This window comes from Canis aureus, chromosome 16 (assembly GCF_053574225.1).
Source record: "Canis aureus isolate CA01 chromosome 16, VMU_Caureus_v.1.0, whole genome shotgun sequence".
NCBI classification, from domain to species: Eukaryota; Metazoa; Chordata; class Mammalia; order Carnivora; family Canidae; genus Canis; species Canis aureus.
Genome location: NC_135626.1, coordinates 39403250 through 39429747, shown reverse-complemented (window position 1 = coordinate 39429747; position 26498 = coordinate 39403250). Strand labels below are relative to the sequence as shown.

General features: G+C 39.6%; 1 protein-coding gene and 1 long non-coding RNA gene across 5 annotated transcripts in view; one reads left to right on the top strand and one right to left on the bottom strand.

Moving 5' to 3' along the window:
* Nucleotides 1-26498, bottom strand: part of LOC144286576 (uncharacterized) — an 80844-nt gene that overhangs the window by 41053 nt on the left and 13293 nt on the right. The window lies entirely within an intron of this gene.
* Nucleotides 880-16794, top strand: KRT23 (keratin 23). The gene is made up of 8 exons (XM_077853164.1): nucleotides 880-1357; nucleotides 7935-8017; nucleotides 9339-9495; nucleotides 10599-10760; nucleotides 10847-10969; nucleotides 13740-13960; nucleotides 14973-15004; nucleotides 16413-16794. The coding sequence occupies exons 1-8, from the start codon at nucleotides 962-964 to the stop codon at nucleotides 16496-16498; spliced, it is 1260 nt and encodes a 419-aa protein (XP_077709290.1). The 5' UTR covers nucleotides 880-961; the 3' UTR covers nucleotides 16499-16794.

Sequence of the window (26498 nt, the reverse complement as noted above, 5' to 3'; positions counted from 1 at the left end):
CCAGACTATTTCTTTATTCATTTCTAACCTTTACCTTGGCAGACGAAGCGTAAGATTCATCAAGCACATTCGACAACCCATAGCACACTTCCTGTTTTTCTCCATCGCCTTACAGGTCACAGACACACAGAAGCCAGCCTTTTCAGGGCTCAGCCAGGACAGGGCTGCTGGCCAGTTACCAAAGGCTGCATTCCTCCCAGGGGCCAAGGAAGTCCTGGTGCAGGCGGGTTGTTTGGTTTTGAGGTGTGCTGGGGATGAAAGGCACCCTGGAAGTGGAAGGCTCGGTCATTCATTAATTAATTATAATTGAGGGTTTGTTCTTAAGAATGATCCTTTGAAATTACTTTCCATCAAACAGTAACTGCCACAAAGGCATCAGATATTCAGAACATTTTCCATTTCCTCAGCATGAGTATTTTTATTCTAGGACCTGAGATTCTGATCTGGTTCTTCCCTTGGGAGTCTCTCCCACCCTAGCTTTAGAGCTAGGGTTTGTTTATTTCGGGCAGGGGAGGGTGTGTGTGTCTGTGTTGTTAACGTCTACTTTTTCAAAGCAAATCTATACTACACCAAATAGCCTTTTTGTAAACTTCAGTCTGATCCTTTTCAAATAAATAGTCAAAGGAAAATTTCCACAGAAAGATTAGAAAGGCACCTGAGACTAATACCTACCTCATGTTGTGGGCCACACCTCCCGGTTACAACTAGAAGGGAGCAGCAAACTGGTATATTGATGTGGTTCTAAACAACAACAATGTGTGTGAAGGCCCAGGGGCACTTCAAGATTGGCCAAGAGGAAACACCTGTTGCACAATGATACGATCTTGTTGGTACAGTTGTCAGAGAAGGAAACTCCCACAGCAAAGGGCATAAAACCATCCAGGGCAGTCTGAGGCGGCTCAGTTCTGCAGTGCCAGGGAGTAGAGCAGAGCCCAGCCCTGCACCAAACACAGATGGGACCATGAACTCCAGCCATAAATTTAGCCAGACCCCCTCAGGCTCCCTCCGTGGCACAGGAGGCAGCTGGGGCCAGCTGGGGAGCTTCCCTCGGGCTCCCAGTGTCCATGGGGGGGCTGGGGGTGTCCGCATCTCCCTTTCCTTCAGCTCACCAAGGTGTCTGCCTCCTGGAGGGCCTTGGGGATCTAGAAAAGGCAATTCCCTCCCGGGTGCAAGTGGGAAGGAAGTGATGCAGAACCTCAATGACCGCCTGGCTTCCTACCTGGACAAGGTACGTGCCCTGGAGGAGGCCAACGAGAAGCTCGAAAGTCTCATCTTGAAGTGGCACGAGCAGAGAGATCCTGGCAGTAAGCAAAATTACTCCCAGTATGAGGAAAACATCAGCCACCTGCAAGAGCAGGTAAGATTGTGGGTGCCCCTGGAACTCAAGAGGGGGCTGCATTTCCAGAGAGCCATGGGAGGAGAAATCAGTACAAAAGACAATTTCCAGGAAAATGTCAAAAGAGCTGAAAGTAATTGTGAACAAAGGTATTTGAGGATATTTTCCTGTTATACCTTTTGGACTCGGGAAAGCCTGGTTTGTGTATTTCATCTTCTATACATAAATTATACAGAGAATCCAAAAAATGTAGGGCAACCAGCTGCTGTCCAGTATCAGTTATGACCCAGTAATGTCATAGTAATGATAAGGGCCGGTATCATGGTATTCATTCCTCATGCTCAGTGCACAAGACACAAGAGGGCATTTACTTTCTCATTACATCAGTTCTGCTCCACCTCAAAAGTCCTGGCGACAGCATGATTACCCACAGAAAGAAAGGCTGAGTTAACTCTCGGAGATCGTACCTAAAAGCTGTCACTCTAGCTTTGGCAGATACATCATTCTGACATCCCCGGATATTTCCTTTTTAGGGCTACTAGAAGCTCTGAGTTCCTCCTGCACCAAGTTCTGAAAGGGCATATTGCTAGAAAAAAATAATAAAATGAGCATAATTTTTGGAATCTTATAGTTAGGATGGGTTATGGAGACTTCTTTAAAACATAAAAAAAAAAAAATTTTCACCCAAACGTTAAAAAAAAAAAAAAGCTGAGCTCCTATCTTCCGAGACATCTAACAATACTGGAAGTGGAGGGAATCCAGTTAGCTCACAAGTTATTTTTTAAAGCTATGTAACTTTCCTCTTATGTAAAGTGGTCCCAGAAAATTCCCCATAAGATCATGATTTTACCCATCCTAGAAAGGGTTTCCAATATTTATACAGTATTATTTCTCAACCCTCAGTTGTCCTTGCTTGAATGTAGAAAAGACCAATCAAGATAACATAAATCTGTCCTCATAATGAACCCTAATTATTGAATAATCAACCTAATAACTGACTGTGTAATTACCCTAACTATATAGTACATGGTTGTCTTTATGGAAAAAACAAGGTGACTCAACAAACCTCATCATAATTTTTTTTTCATAAATAAAGTTACTTTTGTTTTAGAATGGAGAGAACAGAAGTTTTTTTGCAAATGGACAGCTGAGAACCTAACTTCCAGAATAAACATGAGGTCAAACCTAGTCAAATAATTCACTAACTGACAGGAGAGAGGAGGGAACAGAGAAGAGGGAGGAAAGTATTAATTGGGCTCTTCCTGTATACCATCCTTGATGTTGGATGTTTTAATGCACATATTGACACCATCCAAGAGCTTTTTGCACTGATGGAAATATTCGATGTTACCTTATTCAATTCTTACAATGACCCTGTAAACACCCTGGAGTTCAGAGGTGTGACGTTGCCACCAAAAGCCACCAGCAAGAGGCAGGCATGAGATTCTTTTTATAAATTTATTTTTTTATTGGTGTTCAATTTGCCAACATATAGAATAACACCCAGTGCTCATCCCATCAAGTGCCCACCTCAATGCCCGTCACCCACTAACTCAGATCTGCTTCTAATGGTCTCACAGTTTCCACACTGCATGGTGCTCACTAGCCTATCTTCTACAAAAACAGTGCTGCTTGTTAGTAGAAATAATGCACTGCTAATCCTATGACATACATTTCATACACATTATCTCATTTCTTACCCCCAATTTATAGATGAGGAGACTGAGACTGATTGGTGGCCTAAATTCTTTGAAACAGAATTGAGAAAAGTGAGTGGGGGCTTGCCCCAGGATTCTGGGTTCTGACTTTAAATTCTGGGTTATCAATTAAATTCAGGTTTGAATTCCACTCTTTTCTAGATTTATTTTAATTGCATTTTTTCATGTTTGAAGAAAACAATTCTTTGAAGTTGAGGTTATTCTATCTGTTCTGACCTCCTTGACTCACAGGCAAGAAAACAGAGGCCCAAAGAATATGATAACCCACTACAATATAGGGGTCAACCCCTTCCCAGGCCTGATGAAATGCTATCTGCAGATATAGTATCCTTTTGTCCCACCATAGGAATCCTAAATATTACTCAAAAGATCTATAAGAAAATTAGTTCAAAAATTAATCCAATCCTTTTGAAATATCGAATTAGACATGGTCATAAGGATACATGTATTTTAGAATGCTCTCAATAGTACTATATTTGGCACTGTGGTTCATTATTTAAAAAATCCTATTTTCTTTTTCTTGGAACAAGATTATACACCCTGGAGCAACAATGCTATACTAATACACCAACTCCATTTTTTTTAAAAGAATGAACTCAGAGCCTTAGGGGAGAATCCTCGTGATTAATGACAACACACAATGCAAAACCTATGCTTCACAAATTATGTCTCAATCCATCCTCATAATACATTCATTACTGTGAAGGATGTCCCAGAAAAAGTGACTATATCATAATATTATACCAAGTAAGCCTGAACAGAGGAAATAATTTTGGTTTTTTAAACGTGTTCTAGGGTGCCTGGGTGGCTCAGTCAATTAAGCATCTGCCTTTGGCTAAGGTCATAATCCCAGGGTCCAGGGATCGAGCCCCACATTGGGCTCCCTTCTTGGTGGGGAGCCTGCTTCTCCTTCTCCCCCCATTCGTGCTTTCTCTCTCAAATAAATACAATATTTTTAAATAAATAAATAAGTGTGTTCTCTATAGAGTACATTTCAGAACCCACTATTCACGTACACTGAGAAGAATGCTGACTGGGGGGAGTCAGATTCTTGGTGGGTTTTACAACAGATAAATTATCAGTTTAACTCAAAAAAGCCAAATAAGCCCACAGATTGTATTTTTTATTTTCTGATCCCATGTTGGGAATACTGTTTGGTTTCCCTGGATGTCAATCAACACCTAAGTGCACAGGGCCCCTGGGCTTTCCTAAATGGAGCTACATATCCTATGAGTTTAGACAATGGAAGAATAAAGAGCCTGGAAGGAAAAGCATTGGTATGAAAATCCTTAAGCAGCACTGCAGCAGGGAGACAAGGAAATATCTACAGAATCCTTTTTTAGAGCAAAGGAAGTAGTCATAGTACCATTTGGAATACACCAAGAGAAGAAAAAAGTTGGGCAGGGCAGCAGCCTGGTTATCTTCCACTATGAACAGCAGAAGTTTGAAGATACATCTCAATATACAGAACCTGGACTTTATCCTATACAGGCATTGGCTCTCATTACAAAAAGTGCAAGCTTTTTCCTTTTTCCTTTTTCTTATATTCCCTATACTTTTCATCCCCATGCTTTATTTATGTTATAACTGGAAGTTTGCATCTCTTAATCCCATTTACCTATTTCACCCACTCCTCTCTCCGCCTCCTCTGGCAACCACCAGTTTGTTCCCTGCATTTATGAGTTTATTTCTATTTGTCCATTTCTTTTCTTTTTTAGATTCCACATACAAGTGAAATCATATAGTATTTGTCTTTCTGACTTAATTATTATTTCTATAGTATTTTACTGTCTAACTTATTTCACCTAGCATATACCCTCTAGGTGCATCCATGTGGTTGCAAAAAGTAAGATTTCATTTTTGTTATGGCTCAGTAGTATTCCATTGGATATATATAGCACATCTTCTGTATCCATTCAGCTATCGATGGACACTTAAGTTGGTTCCATATCCTGGCTCCTACAAATAATGCTGCAATGAACATAAGGGTGCATACATCTTTTCAAATTGTTGAGTTTTTCTTCAGGTAAATATCCAGAAGTGGAATTACTGTATCATATGGCAGTTCTATTTCTAATTTTTTAAGGAACCTCCATACTGTTTTCCACAGTGGCTGCACCATTTTACATTCCCACCAACGGTGCACAGGGGTTCCCTTTTCTCCACATCCTCTCCAACACTTACTATATCTTGTCTTTCTGATACTAGCCAATTCTGACTGGTGTGAGGTATTACCTTACCATGCTTATGGATTGGCAGAATTAATATTGTGAAAATGTCAATGTTACCAAGGGCAATTTACATTTCTAATGCAATCCCTATCAAAATACCATGGACTTTCTTCAGAGAGTTAGAGCAAATTATTTTAAGATTTGTGTAGAATCAGAAAAGACCCCAAATAGCCAGGGGAATTTTAAAAAAGAAAACTATAGCGGGGGGCATCACAATGCCAGGTTTCAGGCTGTACTACAAAGCTGTGGTCATCAAGACAGTGTGGTACTGGCACAAAAACAGACACATAGATCAATGGAACAGAATAGAGGATCCAGAAGTGTATCCTCAACTCTATGGTCAACTAATATATGATAAAGGAGGAAAGACTATCCACTGGAATAAAGACAGTCTCTTCAACAAATGGTGCTGGGAAAATTGGACATCCACATGCAGAAGAATGAAACTAGGCCACTCTCTTGCACCATACACAAAGATAAACTCAAAATGGATGAAAGATCTAAATGTGAGACAAGATTCCATCAAAATCTTTTTTTTTTTTTCAAAATCTTATTATGGTTTTCATTTGCATTTCTCTTATGATGAGTGATATTGAGCATCTTTTTGTGTGTCTTTTGGCCATCTGTAGGTCCTCTCAAAAGTTCTTTTATAAAAGAAAATTAAACATTTTACATTTTTCTAAATTAATATATAGTTTCAACTAATTCTTCAGCGTCTACAGTATGCCCAGATTATACTATGTTACAACAGTATTGTATTTAATCTCTTCTAATCTAACTCTCATGAACTCTTTGATGAAGTGGCTACTATTATTATCACTATTGCCATTTTATGGATGAAGAAACTGAGATTCAGTAAGGTCACTCTGCTAGTAAGTGGGAGAACAGGACCCCAATCTCTGCCCTTTGAGTTCCAGACACAGTGTTATTATCACCTCTGAATCCTGCTATTGTGCATTCATGATACCAAATTCCAAGTAATCAATGGAGCTTTGAATAAGAGTGGATCCTTAGGGACGCCTGGGTGGCTCAGTGGTTGGGCGTCTGCCTTTGGCTCAGGGCGTGATCTCCGTGTCTGGGATCGAGTGCCTGCGAGGAGCCCGCTTCTCCCTCTGCCTCTCTCTCTCACTGTCTCTCATGAATAAATAAATAAAATCTTAAAAAAAAAAAAAAAAAAAGAGTGGATCCTTAAAAGATGCCTTTGTATTGAGGTATAACTTTGTCCTGAGGAAATCCTTTCTGGGTAGCCCGGGTGGCTCAGCGGTTTAGCGCCGCCTTGGGTCCAGGGCCTGATCCTAGAGACCCGGGATCGAGTCCCACGTCCGGCTCCCTGCACGGAGCCTGCTTCTCCCTCTGCCTGTGTCTGTGCCTTCTCTCTCTCTCTCTCATGAATAAGTAAAGCCTTTTTTTTAAAAAAAAGAAATCCTTTCTAAATAAAAGAATTATCTCTTCAAATATGATGGGAATGTCACAGGATTCTCTGCCTCCAGCTAAATCACAGAAGTTTAGAGCTAAGATTTTTAGTAGTTTCTACTACGAACTCCTTATTTAACAGATGATGAAACTGAAACCCAGGGAACAGGGTGACTGGCCCAAGTTCACACTAATGGTCAGTAAAGCAAGTAAAAAAGAAAATCTCCAGTTCCTAGTTCAGCACAATATGTGGTACAAAAGTAAGTAGTATTACACTTTTGATGTTCAGACATCTTCCACTCAATTTTCTGAAGACAGTGACATATATCAAATGTGCACTACTTGTTAAAATTGCCTAGAAGAATTTACAAATCATATACATAAGCACAGTTACCCAAGTAGAAACTTTCAACAGTATTTTTCATTTTAAGGTCCAAAAGTATATAAACACCCAATACAAGTCTTAACCAAAGGCTTTACCACAGTTAAAGTTTATTAAGCTGCCAAAAAAATATTTCAGTTAATATTTTAATAGCTACAATTAGGGCATTCTCATCATGGAATAATTTATGAACATGTACACCTATCTACAAGTTTTGTGAATGGTTATAGTCACTTTGAACAAAAAATAATTATGGCATGTGATGACTATTATAAAATTCACTCAAAATCAGTTTGACAAGCTAATATCAGTGATATTTTGATACTTTGCTCAGTGTCACTGATCAGAAACATGAATGCTACTGCAACATGAATGCTACTGCAAAGAAGAATTACGTTCATCTAAAATAACTACTGCACTTTAAGGGAGCCAGACTTATAGTCACAATAAAAACAGGATTATAACTTAAAACTCTTTTAACATCGTCAGATGTGGATGAGCTGAAACAAAACACTAAGATGTTCGCAGCACTGGAGAGTCAGAAGGCACTTTGAACAATGTCTTTCCCCCTTCCAATGTCATTCTTCTTAGAATGCACCAATCCTAGTCTGTTAAACTTAGGGTAAAAAAAGACAGTGAAGTGGCTGCGGACCATGTTCGTACTTTAAAAATCATTCTGATGGTTTGTACCTAGTAAGTGCTCAATATTTGTTGATTGCATTACTTGTTTTTCCACTGCCAGAAAAGAACAGCATCTATGCTAACAAGTGTGTACCCTGAAAGTACAGAGCAGAAATGCAGTTCTCCCATGGAAGTGTGTCTGACTTAAATGACTCTTGATGTGTGTTTTACAGATCATGGATGGCAAGCTGACCAACGCTCAGATCATTCTTCTCATTGACAATGCCAGGATGGCAGTGGATGACTTCAGCCTCAAGTAAGTTCCTTCTTCATCATATTGTGGGGAGTTTTCATTTGCTGTTTTTGTTTTGCTTTATTTGGGGGGGGTTCCTCTTGTTTTTGTTTTGCTAAAGGAAAACTTATCTCACTGTTAGCCACATGTAACATCTTAATAAAATATAATTAAAAGCATAATAGGAATGAATACTTGACTGAACTCTACTTTAAACAACCTAGATATAAAATACACCTTGTAGCATGGGAAAGTTTGAATATGAACCAAGAATTAGATGATATTAAAGAGTTATTATTAGCTCTTTAGGTGTGATAATGTAATTATGCTTATTTAGAAAACTGGGGTTTTTTTCTTATTTTAATTCTAGTATAGTTAACATACAGTGTCATATTCCTTTCAGGTGTAGAATATACTGATTCAACACTTCTATACATCACCCAGTGCTCATCATCACAAGTGCACTCCTTAACTCCCATCACCTGTTTCCCCTATTCCCCTACCCATTGCCCCTCAGGTAACCATCAGTTTGTTCTCCATAATTAAGAGTATGCCCATCACTTAGATTTAACAGCTGTTAACATTTGCTTCATTCTTTTTTTTTTAAGATTTATTTATTTATTTGAGAGAAATGGAGAGTGTGTGGTAGGGAGGTACAGAGGAAGAGAGAGAATCCCAAGCAGACTCTGCACTGAGCACAGACCCCAACTCAGGGCTCAATCTCACAACCCTGATATCATGACCAAGGCCAAAACCAAGAGTTAGACACTTAACCAACTGAGTTCTGGGTGCCCCCTTTTGCTTCATTCTTAATGAAAATTCTTGTTTTTAAAAGATATATTCCTAAGTATTTAGGGGTTAAGTGTTGTAATGTCTATAATTCAGTTTAAAATACAAAATAGGGGATCTCTGGGTGGCTCAGTGGTTTATTGCCTGCCTTCAGCCCAGGGCATGATCCTGGAGTCCTGGGATTGAGTCCCGCATCAGGCTCCTGCTTCTCTCTCTTTCTCTCTCTCGAATAAATAAATAAAATTTAAAAAATAAAATAAAATACAAAATAGAGTATAGATGAAGCAAAATGTTAACAGTTACTGAGTCTAAGTGATGGGCATAGGACTGTTTATTATTTCATCCTAATTTAAAAAAAACATAACAACATTGTTATTAACAAGTCTTCATCACAGAAAAACCTGCATGAAACAGACATATGAAAGATGTGCAACATATGTTCATTTGTTCTTATTAAACCTAAAAACTAAGAGATTCACCTCCAGACTGAAGTGAATCCTTACAAGGCCATAGTCTTCCAACAATAGGTGTATTCTTCTCTTCCTTCCAACCAAAGGTATGAAAATGAACACTCCTTCAAGAAAGATCTAGAAATTGAAGTTGAAGGTCTCCGAAAGACCTTGGATGATATGACCATTGTCACAACAGATTTGGAACAGGAGGTTGAGGGGATGAGGAAAGAGCTTATCCTCATGAAGAAGCGACATGAGCAGGTAGGGCTACCCAGGACCTCCTGGTAACTAGCACAGCTTTTAACAGGCACTTTCAGGTTATTCAATAGCCCAGAAGCCCAGAAGAAACCATCATCTGAATGCCGGTCCTAGTGTCCTTCAACCTAAGTAATTATAAGGAACCATATAAACATCTAATTTTTCCAGCTTCAGGCTTATCTATTCAGTGTCAAATCCAACAGCCAAAATATAATCATAATTAATGACAAATCAGTCAACAATTTTGCTAATACACAATGTTTACCTCGACTTATTTGTTAATATAGTACTGTAAGAATAAATGCATGAGCTTGAACTTCCTTCGTTGACCCAATGTGCAAAAAACTGGAGGACAGTAGAATAAAGAGAACTTGCCACTAACCAAGGTAAATAAAACTAGTGGCAAAACTGAAGAATCTTAATTTCCATAAGCATTTAAATGACTTTGAAAAAGTTACCATCCATCTGAAGTCCCTGAGACTCTGATGCAATAAGAAAAGCAATCCCCATTTTAGGCAAACAAAATTGCTAATGAACATCAAAGAACCTCAATTCTGAACAGTTGGTTAGACAATGATTGTAAATTAAACCTGTCCTACGGTTTCTTGATTTTCGTGATATTCTATGGGTGCCAGCCCTACAGAGTCATAATGCATTGACAAGATATTAAAAGGCTTTATACCTTTTGGCTTTGGGTTGCTGGAATGCCTCCTGAAAGCCTTAGCCTATAATCTGAAATGTTAAACTGTTGAATTGTGTCATCACTTCACCCATGAACATGTGATGAAGAGTGCTTTACATGCTATGTAAGCATAATTCTTTGTGAAACATTTCCAAACAGGGATTAATTCAATAATCACAGAAGCCATTTGATTACCTATCTAATCTAGTGCTATTTTTTATTTTCTAAGGTTATAATAGAAAAATATACAATGTTTTGCCATTAATGAATAAGATAATAACTAAGAAATCAAACCATACCAGTAAAAGAATAAAAAACCACAAGAGCTGAATTTTTAAAAGACCTGTTAACTGCTGCCAGTCAACACACTTCTGGCCTTCCGATTACCAAAGCCAGTTCATTTTCTTTCTCTATTACTAAACAGGAAATGAAGGAACATCATATGCCAAATGACTTCAAGGTCAATGTGAAGGTGAATACAATTCCAGGAGAAGATCTGATTAAGGTCCTGGAGGATATGAGGCAGGAATATGAATTTATAATAAAGAAGAAGCATCAAGACTTGGACACTTGGTATAAAGAGCAGGTAAAGGAAAGGTGCTCAAACTTCCCAAAGGTTCCATTTCCATGTGGTCCCAATGCCAATGCCTCTGCCCTTTGCTTGTCTCATAGGCAGCAGCCATGGCCCAGGAGGTGGCCAGTCCAGCAACTGTGCAGAGTAGCCAAAGTGACATCCATGAACTGAAGCGCACTTTCCAGGCCCTGGAGATTGACCTGCAAGCACAGCACAACAGAGTGAGTCTGAGCTAGGGTCAGGTACCACCTCCTCCTTGACTTCTCTTGACTCTCTTGATTTCTTGCCTGGGCCTCTCTCTCCAACTCCCTTGGGACATTTCTTACTTCCCACTTTCCATCCAGATTGTTCAAAATGATAATGGTAATAAGAGCTATCATTTATTGTGGCACAAGGTTTCTACCTTGTGCCACAGTGTATGCCAGGGAGTTCATTAAGTTAACTGCCATCAATCCTCACATTAACCTTTCCAGGCAGGTCTTTGTGTTCTCATTTTATAGATGAGGAAATCAAAGCTCCAGATAAATTGTCCAAAGTCATACAAATAGTAAGTGGCCAGTGGTATAACCACCTGGTGTTTGAGGAGAAGTGTGGGGGGTCTAGTACGTCCTCATAATCTCTACCAGTACTCTCCCCACTTACAACCAGGATGCCCCCTGAAGCCCTAATACAAAGAAATTCTGGTGTCAACATGAATTGGTGGCAAATCCAGCCCTGTCTGACTCCAAAGTAGTGCTCTGTCCATTATATATATATATAGATGTCTTATCATCCAGTAAACTATAAATTCTTATTTCTAAGTCATTTCTATAATTTTCATGGTTTTTAGTAAAATGCTTTGTATGAGTGTCACAAGCACTCAAAATCATTAAATGAAATCTGTCATTTGATTCCCATTTGAATCTTCTAATCATTTATCAATATCATTTCCAAGTGCTACTCTGCCCTTGATCTTGAGGAGAATAATTGGTTCATTCTATTGGAGATACACATGGTAAATTACTGTTATGTTTTAGGAATAAGTGATGGTAAACAGACATTTAAAAGGTACATTGTCAAGGTGATAATAATGAGCACAGAAATAATTACAGTGTTTAATGGCTTTCAAAGCATTTGGACATGCAGTATTTCACAACAACCATGTGAGGTCAGCAAGACATTTACATTCATTTTTATGCATTCTACTATCTGATACTATTCTAAATACTAAGGATTCTATAATAAGGGAATTTACATTCTAGTTTGGATGACCGATCATAATATATATGTGAGATGGAGAAAAGTGCTACTAAGAAATGAAGCATGGAGTGAGGAGGTCAGGCATGCTGAAATATAGAGCCGCCAATTTAAACAAGGTAGCCAGGAAAGGTTTTACTGTTAAGGTGAACAAAAACCTAGAAGTGGTGAGCAGGTGCATTACATGGCTATGGAGAGAGGGTTCCAGGTGGAGGGAACAGCAAATGCAAAAGCCATGAGGCACAGGTATGTCAGTTGGGTTGGAGGAATAGCAGGAAAGCCAATGTGTCCATAATGAATGAACAAAGGAAAGAACAAAGGAGAGAAGAGGAGGAAAGGGAAGGGGTGACCCTTGGGGTAAAAGTGGGGTCAGACTGTGTAGCTTGTCCCTTGGAGGGAAGTCTAAAGGAATTTGGAACAGCAGATACAGAGAAGCTGTACACTTTGAGGAGCTTTGCTATAGGTGAAGGAGAGCAGAGAAATTGAATGACAACTAAATGTAGATATGGATTCAAGAGAGAAAATTTTTAAGGTGGGAGAAATTATTCTATTTGAAAGCCAATGGGAAGAATCTGGTAGAGAGGAAAATATTAATGATACAAGAAAGTGGGCAATTGCTCAAATGACTGGAGCACAGACAGCTCATGCATTGTAACAGGAGAAGAGCAAGAACTTGGACACAGGCTCATGGGTGTGAGTGGAAGTAATGTTGGGAACTTGTTGGGATCCTCTCCTGATGGCTTTCATTTCCTCAAGACAGGAAGCAAGGCCATGGGCTGAAAGAAAGGAGAGGGAGGAGGGGATCTAAGGACAGAGGAGAAGGAATGCAGTAGCCCTCTGGGAGAACAGGAGAGTGATGAGTGCAGGCCAGGCAGCATTAAGTGCCCTGTGAAAGTTAACACCATAAGCAAATGAGATTATCCAGCATAGTTGTGAGTTTCTCCTGAAGATTTAAGTTACACACTCCAGAAAAGTGGGTGGGAAATCCAAACAGAACAGGGTCTTGATCTCAGTTCTCCGTATCCTAGTGTGGCAACTTCATTGTGCAGCTTTTAGGATTTCCTCAATAATGACAATTCATTATCATTGTCATAATCAATGAGCATTGCTTGGGACTATGGATGCTAGATTGACCAAATTGAAATATAGGCCATCCAGTTAAATTTGAATTTCAAATACAAAGCAAAGGGTGTGGGGTTTTTTTTGTTGTTGTTTTTTTTGTTTTTAGTATAAATATGTCCCGTGCAATATTGAGGCAATTTTTAGGACATACTTGTACTAATAAATTACTCATTGCTCATCTGAAATTCAAATTTAGCTAGGTGCTATTTTATCCAGCATCCCTACTTGAGACCCTTCTCTGAAGATACAAAGAGACAGCTGTCCCAGTTTCTATTTCTCCCGGGAGTTTTCTATATGGCCACAGATAAAATATAAGCATGAGGAGGTAAAGAATAAATCAGAGCAAGGCAGCGTATGCCCAACCCCAAATGAGTAGCATACTCAATAAACACTGCAGGAACATAGCAAAGCTGCCAAGAGCTCCCCAACACAAAGAAATGGGCCTCAAAAATTCTGACTTTCGTGCACTCCTCACTGCCCAAGCCCCAAACCTGTGAGTCAGTCAGCTGCCCACTTTTGCATCCCAGAAGCCACCAGAGTGATCAGTATAATCCAACTACTCAATAAGCCTACATTATTGAAGCAGCCAAGCTATCAGCCAATTAATGGAAGAAACATCATATCCTCTTTCAGAAATCTGCTTTAGAGAACATGTTATCAGAGACCCAGTCTCGGTACTCCTGCCAGCTCCAGGACATGCAACAGATCATCTCCCACTATGAGGATGAATTGAGGCAGCTGCGCCATGACCTGGAGCGTCAGCACAATGAATACAAGGTCCTCCTGGGCATCAAGACCCACCTAGAGAAGGAAATCGCCACCTACCAGCAGCTTCTGGAGGGAGAGAGTGAGGGGTAAGGCAAAGGCTGGCAGGGGAGGAGGACAAAAAGAACATTGAGTTTTTGTGTGTGCCTTCATATACCTCAGGGTTCTGTTAGCAATCATCACTCCAGAGAAAGAAAAGTTTATGTTGAATTTCTTCTGGATATTTAAATCAGGTTGTATCTCATTAAATAGCAAGTATGAATTAATCAGCTATTCCCAGGGTACTAAGATTTGAAGTCAATTGTTAAAATTAATATGTTAAAATCTCCAAAAAGAAACAACTAGGAAGGCTTGGCTATAGTATTTCCCACTGGGAATGCATACAATTTTGGCTCCAAAAACAAAACAAAACAAAAAGCCCAGAAGGTTGGAAGGATATTTTAGTCTGACAGTATAAGAAGATTCCTAAGAGGTTGAGAAGTCTGGATTCTTCAATGTGGCATTTCTGAGCAACCTGGGAAATGACAATAGTTGTCTGGGTGGAAAAAAGGACACATGCATTCTATGACCCAAGAAAAAAGTTTTAGAATTTTTTTTTTAAAAATACATAGAGGCACTTGGCTGGCTTAGTTAATAGGACATGAGGCTCTTGATTGTGGTGTTGTGACTTGGAGCCCCACATTGGGTGTAGATATTGCTTAAATAAATAAACTTTAAAAAATAAAATTAAATAAAAATACATAAATAAAAGACTATCAGACCAAACTTTGAACAGTCTGAAAAGCCCAAGGGTTCCAGGCTTCAAACCCAGACCCTGAAAAAGATCCCAGTGGAGGCAAAGCCTGCAGCCAGCTGAAAGAATGGAGGTAGTTTGGTAGACTTCCCTTGGTCCTAAGGTCAGTGGGAGGCAGTACTCACTTCCTTCTGGATCCAGGAAGGTTTTCCCATGAACTCATGAACTTGAGACTACAGAACTCAGCCAATTATCCTCATTAAAGAACTATGAATTTACAAGCAAGCAAAGGAAGTTAGTTCACCTTGAGGAATTTTTATGATTGTTGCTAACACTAGAATGAGCTGTAATTCTTATCATTTTTATAGGACAATGGAGGAATCGAAGTCAAGTGTTAAAGGTAAAAATTTCTTTCATTGTTTGAATCTACTTTTTTAAAAATGAATCAACATGTTTATTCATTCTATAGTACTCATAATCCTTAGTGTACTCCCAAATATCCTGTGTTCGATTTTTATTTTACCCCAGATGGCAAGGAATTTTTAATTAACTCAAATTAGATAAAAAAGAAAAAAGTGAGCTCTCAGTATTGTCTTCAATAATACACATGCAAGTCCTCTGCCAGCAATAAAATAGATAGCAATGATCATTCATATTATTACATCTCTGTTAAGTTATGGGGTCTGTTTAATAAACTGCTAGATTACAAGGAAATTATTTCACATAATTTACCAAACTACATTCTGTTAAACATTAGTGTTCTGTGAGACTTTAATTGTGTATTACAAAAAATGTGTCCCATGACCAGAAATGGTTGAAATGCTAGGTACCACTATCTTCCTTATGAACAGTCATGCATTTCAGTAAGTTAAAGATAGACCAGGCACTCCTGTGAGGGAGAAAAGAAACAGAAAAGAGAAAGAACTATCAAAAGTTTTACTTGCTTAACTTGGTGTTACCAAAAATCCTTGACCTGGGAACCCTACTTTCTCAGATTGCCTTTAACATCTCATGGAAAAGTTCTAAGAAACCATAGTTTGGTACAAGTGGCACTTTTCTGATTAGTTTGTGATAAAAGTGTTCTAAGGCATTAGATTCAGAGAATCAGGGTTTCAGGCACCGTCATGGGCAGCTGGTCTAACTGCTACTTCTCTGCAAGATATTGACAAATGGTCTGTTAGCCTACTTACACGTGTCCAGAAACAGGGAACCCATTACTTGATGGAGTGGCCTACTCTACTGTTGGAGAGGTTGATTTAACAAAGTTTTCCCTGTATCTCTATTAATGTTAGATCTTCCCTTTGGTCTAGAATCAGTTTCCTGGTGTGTCAACAAAGCACATATTCAAGTAAATCATAACTTTGAAAACAGTGACCATGATAAGCATCTCTGGCTTCTCAGCCATCTTTCATGCTTTCTAGATCTTTAAATGAGGTGTCCAGAATGGTATTTAGTGCTCTGTTAGCTCATAGAACCTGTGATACAAGTACAACAAAGCATGCAGAAGCCAGAAGGCCTCCCAAAGAGCATATAGTCAGAGCCTAGATTCTGTATCAGACAAACCTAAGATGCAGGTCTTGGCCTCTAGATGATGACACTATTCACACATTCTTGTTTCCTGGAGGGTGGGAGGAAAAAACCTTCTTTGGTGAGATCTCTTTAACCCCAGCAGAACCTGCCATATTGCTGTGTGATCATTTTGGAAGGGACAGGGAAGCTTCAGGTACTGAGAACAGGGAACTACAAATGACTTTTTCAGATGGTAAGAGGAGCATGGCAGTCATCTCTTCATTGCTTTTTTCCCTCAGCAACAAAGATCAAGGCCATCACACAGGAGAGCGTCAATGGAAGAATAATTCTTTCTCAAGTGAATGAGATCGAAAAGTATGCATAAGGCCAATAAAAGTTTTGGCCTATTATAAGAACTACTTTTCCCCAATGGAAATTCTTGCCCAGACAAAGGGGTGAGTCCTAAGAGGTATCCTTGAAGTTATCAAACTCAGAATCTTATTTTTTTCCTCTGTAAGACAATCTCACCAGACATTCCATAATGATCTTAATATATTGCTATACTTTTTGAATCAAAGTATGAGTTTATGAGCTTTTTAAAGCTCTACTTTCCTACTACAATCTTTAGATTGCCATTGCTACATGCTGTTTTGTAGTCAATAAAACTCTATACCAGCTGCATCATGTCTTTGTTTATACCACATCATATTCATGTGCTCATTTTTATATCAAGGTCTCATCCTAAGAAAAGATTCTTAGGGCACTGTCCATGAAAGAAAGGGACCTTAATACTTTGACCATGTCTGCGGCAGCCAAACACTGGGCAGAATTGTTACACTGCAGCCATTCAACCTAGTGACAAGATGTGGCTCATGAGGCTTTCCAGACCTCTGCCAACAGGAAGGGGAAAAACAGAGAAGGAAGGCCTAGAAAGTCTCACTGGGAATGTGAGATGACCAAAAATTATTCTAGCTCACATACATACATACATACAATTAGAGAAGGGAATTCAGGGGGAGAAAACCCTTATTACAAACAGACACTAAGACCCTAAAAGAGGAAGTGACTTGTCCAAGATCTAAAATACAAATATTAGGACCCGAGTATTATGGGAGGTGGAGTAGGGGCTGAAGCACAGAGACTTTGCACCTCTGTCCTCTCAAGAAGATGCCTTTCTCTCAAACTATAGCAGCGTAAGCCACTGTTCCAAGACTGGTACAAAGGAGCAATGTTGGAGAAAAGGAAGATGGAAATCCATATATCTGCTAAGGCATCATCAGAATGCTGTACATGGAATTATAGGATATACACAATTTTAAGGGACCACAAGCATAGACTAGTCAAACTCTCCCATTTTACAGACAAATAAACTGAGGCCCAGAATAAGAAATGCATTTAATCAAAGACTCACTGGATTGTTGCTAGGCTACATCCAGCTCTCTCAACTCTGTTAACTGTTGTTAAACTACAAGTGGTAGGATGTAGTTAGTGCCATTATTATCTAACACATTGGCAATGTCCCATTTTTTTTTTGTTTTATGTTTTAATACTTTCTTGGAAAGGATAGCTTTTGATATTTTCTGAACTCGGCATTTGTCAAAACTGAATTGGTCTTCCCTTTAAGGAATTTAAATAGTGTTTCTGACTCCTCATCCCCAAAGAATGGAAAACCATCCCCTAACATCTGAAATTAGGCAAAAGGAACCCGAGATAATCATGTCATTATCACACAATTCAAAAATGTGTTACTGGTTTAACTAAATACACTAATCATCTGGAGTAAATTTGCAAACTTATCATTTAAGATAACCTCAAAAAATAACCATTACACTAATACTTTCAGTGAATTTTCTTTGTGCAGTATTTGTGGAGACTTTTGATGTTTTGGGGAGCAAGAGTGGATCCATATTAGATTTTCTTTTTTCTATTTTTTTTCTTTTCTATTGGAGCTCAATTTGCCAACATATAGCATAACACCCACTGCTCATCCCATCAAGTGCCCCCCTCAGTGCCCGTCACCCATTCACCCCCACCTCCCGCCCACCTCCTTTTCCACCACCCCTTGTTCGTTTCCCAGAGTTAAGAATCTCTCAGTTCTGTCTCCCTCTCTGATATTTCCCACTCATTTACTCTCCTTTCCCCTTTAATCCCTTTCACTATTTTTTATATTCCCCGAATGAATGAGACCATATGTTTGTCCTCCGATTGACTTACTTCACTCAGCATAATATCCTCCAGTTCTATCCATGTCGAAACAAATGGTGGGTATTTATCATTTCTAATGGCTGAGTAATATTCCATTGTATACATAAACCACATCTTCTTTATCCATTCATCTTTTGATGGACACCAAGGTTCTTTCCACAGTTTGGCTATTGTGGACATTGCTGCTAGAAACATTGGGGTGCAGGTGTCTCAGTCTTTCACTGCATCTGTATCTTTGAGGTAAATCCCCAATAGTTCAATTGCTGGGTGGTAGGGCAGTTCTATTTTTAACTCTTTGAGGAACCTCAGTTCCTCAGTTTTCCAGAGTGGCTGCACCAGTTCACATTCCCACCAACAGTGCAAAAGGGTTCCCCTTTCTCCACATCCTCTCCAACATTTGTTGTTTCCTGCCTTGTTAATTTCCCCTATTCTCACTGGTGTGAGGTGGTATCTCATCGTGGTTTTGATTTGTATTTCCCTGATGGCAAATGATGCGGAGCATTTCCTCATGTGCTTGTTGGCCATGTGTATGTCTTCTTTGGTGAAATTTCTGTTCATGTTTTTTGCCCATTTCATGATTGGATTGTTTGTTTCTTTGCTGTTGAGTTTAATAAGTACTTTATAGATCTTGGATACTAGCCCTTTATCTGATATATCATTTGCAAATATCTTTTCCCATTAATAGGTTGTCTTTTAGTTTTGTGGACTATTTCTTTTGCTGTGCAGAAGCTTTTTATCCTGATTAAGTCCCAATAGTTCATTTTTGCTTTTGTTTCCCTTGCCATGATAGATGTATCTTGCAAGAAGTTGGTGTGGCCAAGTTCAAAAAGGGTGTTGCCTGTGATCTCCTCTAGGATTTTGATGGATTCTTGTCTCTCATTTAGATCTTTCATCCATTTTGAGTTTATCTTTGTATATGGTGTAAGAGAATGGTCCAGTTTCCTTCTTCTGCATGTGGCTGTCCAATATTCCCAAAACCATTTATTGAAGAGACTGTCCTTTTTACAGCGGATAGTCTTTCCTGCTTTGTCGAATATTAGTTGGCCATAGAGTTGAGGGCCCATTTCTCTGGGTTCTCTATTCTGTTCCATTGATCTATGTGTCTGTTTTTGTGCCAGTACCACACTGTCTTGATGATCACAGCATTGTAGTACAACTTGAAATCTGGCATTGTGATGCTCCCAGCTCTGGTTTTCTTTTTTAATATTCCCCTGGCTATTTGGGGTCTTTTCTTACCCCCACACAAATCTTAAGATGATTTGTTCCAACTCTTTAAAGAAAGTCCATGGTATTTTGATAGGGATTGCATTTGTGTAAATTGCCCTGGGTAACATTGACATTTTCACAATATTAATTCTTCCAATCCATAAGCATGGAATTTTTTCCCATCTCTTTGTGTCTTCCTCAATTTCTTTAGAAAGTGTTCTATAGTTTTTAGGGTATAGATCCTTTACATCTTTGGTTAGGTTTATTCCTAGGTATCTTACGCTTTCGGGTGCAATTGTAAATGGGACTGACTCTTTAATTTCTCTTTCTTCAGTTTCATTGTTAGTGTAGAGAAATGCCACTGATTTCTTTCTGTGCATTGATTTTGTATCCTACCGTACTGCCAAATTGCTGTATGAGTTCTAGCAATCTTGGGGTGGAGGCTTTTGGGTTTTCTATGTACAGTATCATGTCATCTCTGAAGAGGGAGAGTTTGAATTTTTCTTTGCTAATTTGAATGCCTTTTATTTCTTTTTGTTGTCTGATTGCTGAGGCTAGGACTTCTAGTACTATGTTGAATAGCAGTGGTGAGAGTGGACATCCCTGTCTTGTTCCTGATCTTAGGGGAAAGGCTCCCAGTGCTTCCCCATTGAAAATGAGATTTGCTGTGGGCTTTTCGTAGATGGCTTTTTTTTAATTTATTTTTTATTGGTGTTCAATTTACTAACATACAGAATAACCCCCAGTGCCTGTCACCCATTCACTCCCACCCCCCGCCCTCCTCCCCTTCTACCACCCCTAGTTCGTTTCCCAGAGTTAGCAGTCTTTACGTTCTGTCTCCCTTTCTGATATTTCCCACACATTTCTTCTCCCTTCCCTTATATTCCCTTTCACTATTATTTATATTCCCCAAATGAATGAGAACATGTAATGTTTGTCCTTCTCCGACTGACTTACTTCACTCAGCATAATACCCTCCAGTTCCATCCACGTTGAAGCAAATGGTGGGTATTTGTCATTTCTAATAGCTGAGTAATATTCCATTGTATACATAAACCACATTGTAGATGGCTTTTAAGATGTTGAGGAATGTTCCCTCTATCCCTACACTCTGAAGAGTTTTGATCAGGAATGGATGCTGTATTTTGTCACATGCTTTCTCTGCATTTATTGAGAGGATTGTATGGTTCTTGTTTTTTCTCTTGTTGATATCATCTATCACATTGATTGTTTTACGAGTGTTGAACCACCCTTGCATCCCAGGGATAAATCCCACTTGGTCATGGTGAATAATCTTCTTAATGTACTGTTGGATCCCATTGGCTAGTATCTTCTTGAGAATTTTTGCATCTGTGTTCATCAGGGATATTGGTTTATAATTCTCCTTTTTGGTGGGGTCTTTGATTTTGGAATTAAGATGATGCTGGCATCATAAAAGGAGTTTGGAAGTATTCTGTCCCTTTCTATCTTTTGGAGCAGCTTTAGTAGAATAGGTATTGTTTCTTCTTTAAACGTTTGATAGAACTCCCCTGGGAAGCCATCTGGCCCTGGACTTTAGTGTCTTGGGAGGTTTTTGATGACTGCTTCAATTTCCTCCCTGATTATCGGCCTGTTCAGGTTTTCTATTTCTTCCTGTTCCAGTTTTGGTAGTTTGTGGTTTTCTAGAAATACATCCATTTCTTCTAGATTGCCAAATTTATTGGTGTATAGCTGCTCATAATAAGTTTTTAAAATCGATTGATTTTCCTTGGTATTGGTGGTGACCTCTCCTTTCTCATTCATGATTTTATTAATTTGAGTCTTTTCTCTCTTCTTTTTAATAAGGCTGGCTAATGGTTTATCTATCTTTTTAATTCTTTCAAAGAACCAGCTCCTGGTTTTGTTGATCTGTTCCACAGTTCTTCTGGTCTCTATTTCATTGAGTTCTGGTTGAATCTTTATTAATTCTCTTCTTCTGCTTGGTGTAGGATCTATTTGCTGTTTTTTCTCCAGCTCCTTTAGGTGCAAGGTTAGCTTTTTTATTTGAGTTCTTTCCAGTTGTTGGATGGATGCTGGTATTGTGACGTTTTTTCCCTCTTAGGACTGACTGCTTTTGCTGTATCCCAAATATTTTGAATGGTTGTATCTTCATAATCAGGTCTCAACCCATACCAAAAGATTGGGATTGTCCCCTCCATATTTTCAGACCACAATGCTTTGAAACTAGAACTCAATCACAAGAAGAAATTTGGAAGAATCTCAAACACGTGGAGGTTAAAGAGCATCCTGCTAAAAGATGAAAGGGTCAACCAGGAAGTTAGAGAAAATTAAAAAGATTCATGGAAACTAATGAAAATGGGTCGAATCTTTTTAAGGGGAGGAGGGCAGGGGGTGAGGGTGACTGGTTGGCGGGCACTAATGGGGGCACTTGACGGGATGAGCACTGGGTGTTATTCTGTATGTTGGCAAATTGAACACCAATAAAAAATAAATTTATTATTAAAAAAAATAAAGTTCTTGTTTCTTTGGAGATGTTGTGGTTAGAATATCTGTCATTGGCAGAAAGTGCCATGTTGAAGTCTCCCAATATTAGTACATTATTATCTAAGTATGTCTTTGCTTATTAATTGATTAATCTTTAAAAAAAAGAGTGGATCCTTAAAAGATGCCTTTGCATTGAGGTATAACTTTGTCCTAAGGAAATCCTTTCTAAATAAAAGAATTATCTGTTCAAATATGATGGGAATGTCACAGGATTCTCTGCCTCTAGCTAAATCACAGCAGTTTAGAGCTAGGATTTTTAGTAGTTTCTACTACAAACTCCTTATTTAACAGATGATGAAATTGAAACCCAGGGAACAGATGATGAAATTGATTGATATACTTGGCAGCTCCCACATTAGGGGCATAAATATTCATGACTGTTAGGTCCTCTTGTTAGATAGATCCTTTACGTATGATATAGTGTCCTTATTCATCTCTTACTACAGTCTTTGGTATAAACTTTAATTTATCTGATATGAGTGAGGATTGCTACCCCAACTTTCTTTTGAGGACCATTTGAATGGTAAATGGTTCTCCAACCTTTCATTTTCAGGCTGGCAGTGTCCTTAGGTCTAAAATGAGTATGAGTCTCTTGTAGACAGCAAATAGATGGGTCTTGTTTTTTTATCCAGTCTGAAACCCTGCATCTTTCAATGGGATCATTTAGCCCATTCACATTCAGAGTAACTACTGAAAGATATGAATTTAGTGTCATTGCAATATCTATTCAGTCCCTGTTTTGTGGATTATTTCTTTGAGCTTCCCCTTTCTTTTACAGAGTCCCTCTTAATATTTCTTGCAGAGCTGGTTTGGTGGTCACATATTCTTTCAGTTTCTGCCTATCTTGGAAGCTCTTTATCTCTCCTTCTATTCTGAATGAGAGCCTTGTTGGATAGAGTATTCTTGGCTGCCTGTTCTTCTCATTTAGGATCCTGAATATATCCTGCCACCCCTTTCTGGCCTGCCAGGTCTCTGTGGAGAGGTCTGCTGTTAATCTAATATTTCTCCCCATATAAGTTAGGGATCTCTTGTCTCTTGCTGCTTTAAGGATTTTCTCTTTATCTTTGGAATTTGCAAGTTTCCCTATTAAATGTCAGGGTGTTGAATGGTTTTTATCAATTTTTTTGGGGGGGGACTCTCTATCTCCTGAATATGAATGCCTGTTTCCCTCTCCAAATTAGAGAGGCTCTCAGCTATGATTTGTTTAAATATGCTTTCTGGCCCTCTGGCCCTCTGGGTGCTCTCTGGAACCCCAATTATATGTAGTTTTTTCCTTCTGAGGCTATCATTTATTTCCCTCCCCAAATTAGAGAAGCTCTCAGCTATTATTTGTTTAAATATGCTTTTTGGAACTCTAGCCCTCTGGGTGCTCTCTGGAACCCCAATTATATGTAGTTTTTTTTTCCTTCTGAGGCTATCATTTATTTCCCTTAACTTTTTCTCATGGTCTTTTAATTGTTTTTCTTTTTTTTCCTCAGCTTCCTTCCTTGCCATCAACTTGTCTTCTGTGTTACTCACTCTTTATTCTACCTCATTAACCCTCGTAGTTAGCCCCCCTCCCCCAGTTTAGATTGTATCTCATTTAATTGATTTTTAATTTTGGGCTGATTAGATCTAAATTCTGCAGTCATGAAGTCTCTTGATTCCTTTATGCTTTTTTTCCAGAGCCACCAGTAGCTTTATAATTGTGCTTCTGAATCAGTTTTCTGACATCAAATTATAATCCAAATTCTGTAACTCTGTGGCAAAGAGTACTGTTTCTGATTCTTTCTTTTGTGGTGAGTTCCTCTTTCTAGTCATTTTGCTCAGTGAAGAGTGGTTGTATGAGCAGGCTGAGTCAAGAATATCAGCCACAACCTACGTAAATTTCACCCTAGATGATTCTGCCAAGGTCAGAGACCAAAAATTGAAAACAAAGATCAGAACAAAATAAAACAAAAGGACCACTAAGGTGAAAAACATATTTTAAAATAAAGTAGTAAAAAATAAAAGGCCAAGAATCCCAAAGAAGAAGAGAAAAAAAAAAAGAAAAAAGAAAAAGGGAGAAGAAAAAAGGGGGAGGGCTGGAAGATGGTGGTGTTGAAGAAGTTGTAGTGGAGGGAGAATGTAGTCTACCTGAAGGTTCTAGAGGGTGATCCTCTTGGTTCTGAGTATATTAAGTTCTGTATGTTCGAAGATGCTCAGTCCCAAATTTATATAAACTAGAAATACTGTAGAAGGCCCCAATCTTGACCACCAAACATAAATGAGATAAAGGAGGGGGGAAGAATGGGAATGAGGAATCTCACAGAATGAACCAGCATGGTATACCACTTGTTTCTGGGTGCATACTGGTCATGTTTTTGAAGGTATTAACTTCCACCATTATAGAACAAAATGAGGCAGAGAAAACAAAACACACACACACACACACACATACATATCTTGTATATCTCCCAAAATTAAGTTGAGCATGTCGAAGGGAATCTAGAAGTGGAAAAAATATCTAGGACCTGTCATTGTAGAAATACGAAAGTCAAAAAGGAAGAATCTTAAAAATGAAGAGGTGGTAAAATATTGTAGTTAAGGTGGGAAAAGAGAAAAAAATTGGAAATTTACAGTCTGATATAAAAACGAGTTATACTGGAAAAAGGAAGAAAAAGAAATAGGAGGGGTACCCTCTGGTTCTATATACTGTAAACCTCTCGACTTCCCCTGGTGCTTTCCAGCGCTGCTTGGTCCAGAACTTGCTCTTCCCCTGTCCTTCCAGCTGGTCTTCTGGGGCAGGGGCTGCTGTGCTGATTCTCAGGTGTGTGCACCTGAGGGTGCTGCCCTGCCCCCTGTTGACGCCATGTGGCCCCTGTTCCCTGGCGGCCCCACCCCTCCCAGGCACAGGGTGACAAAAGGAGGAGCACCACCACTGGCGGCGGCCAGGTCTCCAGCCCTGGAGTCGGCTTCCCGTAGTTACTACTGCATCTCCCACTCCACACTGGCCCAGGTGCTTCTGGGGCAGGGGTGCTGATCTGCACAGCTTGGGGGCACCTGGCAGCAGGAGAGTCCTTGCTGTCCTGTGCCCTCCCCGCCTCCACCTGTCCCAGGGGCAGCACAGGATTCTGGGCTGTGTCTGCTAAGCGCCCTGGGATCTGGATCTGGAACCTGTGCTGCTGGAATCGCGTTCTGGGAGGGGTGAGAGGGTGGCTTCCAAAGGCAGCAGGGTGCAGACCCTCCGCAGGAGCCCCCGCCTACCCACCAGCTTCTCCCCGAGGCCCCGCCAAGCACGCGCTCCAGCCCTTTACCAAGATCAGCCGGCGGTGGGTGGTGCGCCTTCCCCTGGGTGCACTTCCTCTGTTAGTGACCCCGGGAACCTGGAGGCTCCACTGCCCCTCTGGCAAATCTGCCCAATTTCCCTGCTAAGCACCTTTCCGTCCAGGAAGAATCCGGCGGGGATTTTTTAAAGTTCCTGCTTCTTCGGGGCTGGGCTCTCCTGTACCAGAGGCTTTCGCTGGCGGCCTTAGCCCGGCTCCTCTCAGGCCCCTTCCCTCCTTGATTCTTTTTTTTTTTTTTTTTCGGCCTTCCTACCTTGTTAGAAGCGAAAACTCTTCTCTCTATGGCATTCTGGCTGTTCTCTCTTTAAATCTCAGGTCGAATTTGTAGGTTTTCAGGATGGTTTGAAAGTTAACTAGGGGGGGATCCCTGGGTGGCTCAGCGGCTTAGCGCTTGCCTTTGGCCCAGGGCGTGATCCTGGAGTCCCTGGATCGATTCCCACATCGGGCTCCCAGCATGGAGCCTGCTTCTCCCTCCTCCTGTGTCTCTGCCTCTCTCTGTGTGTGTCTATCTCTATCATAAATAAATAAATAAATTAGTAAAAAAAAAAAAAAGAAAAAAGAAAGTTAACTAGGTAAGTTGGTGGGGACAGGTGACTTGGGGACCCTACTCCTCCACCATCTTGCTCCGTCCCCCTCTCTTTTTCTATTTCATCTTACTACAAGAGCTTCCTTATGTTAATAGGGTACTAGAGTCTCAAGGTAAGTCTAAAAATTAAATTTTTTCCACTTTAGCACCAATTCATTCTGCAACTTTAGACATTACCTTTTTCTTAAAATCTAGAAATTATGCATTAAATATTCTCAAGGTGAAGTTTGAGCATGGCTAGGAAAATTTTTTGAAGTATGTTCAAAAAAATGTGATAAGCTGGAGGGAAAGTTATAATACTAATCCCAGAAAATAATCACTAGTCTTCACTTACCATCATAATTTATATATGATTTAGTAATAGGAAATCATAACATATGAATAATTTTTCATTCAAGGGGCTAAAATATCCTTAAAGTCTTACTAATTTTCACCATATCAATTAAGGTAACCAATTCCCAGTGTGCCCAGGAAACCCCTCAGTCCCAGGCAAACTGAAGTAGTTGGTCACCCTATTAATAAAGAATTAATTTGCTCTTACCTTAATCCATATCACACAC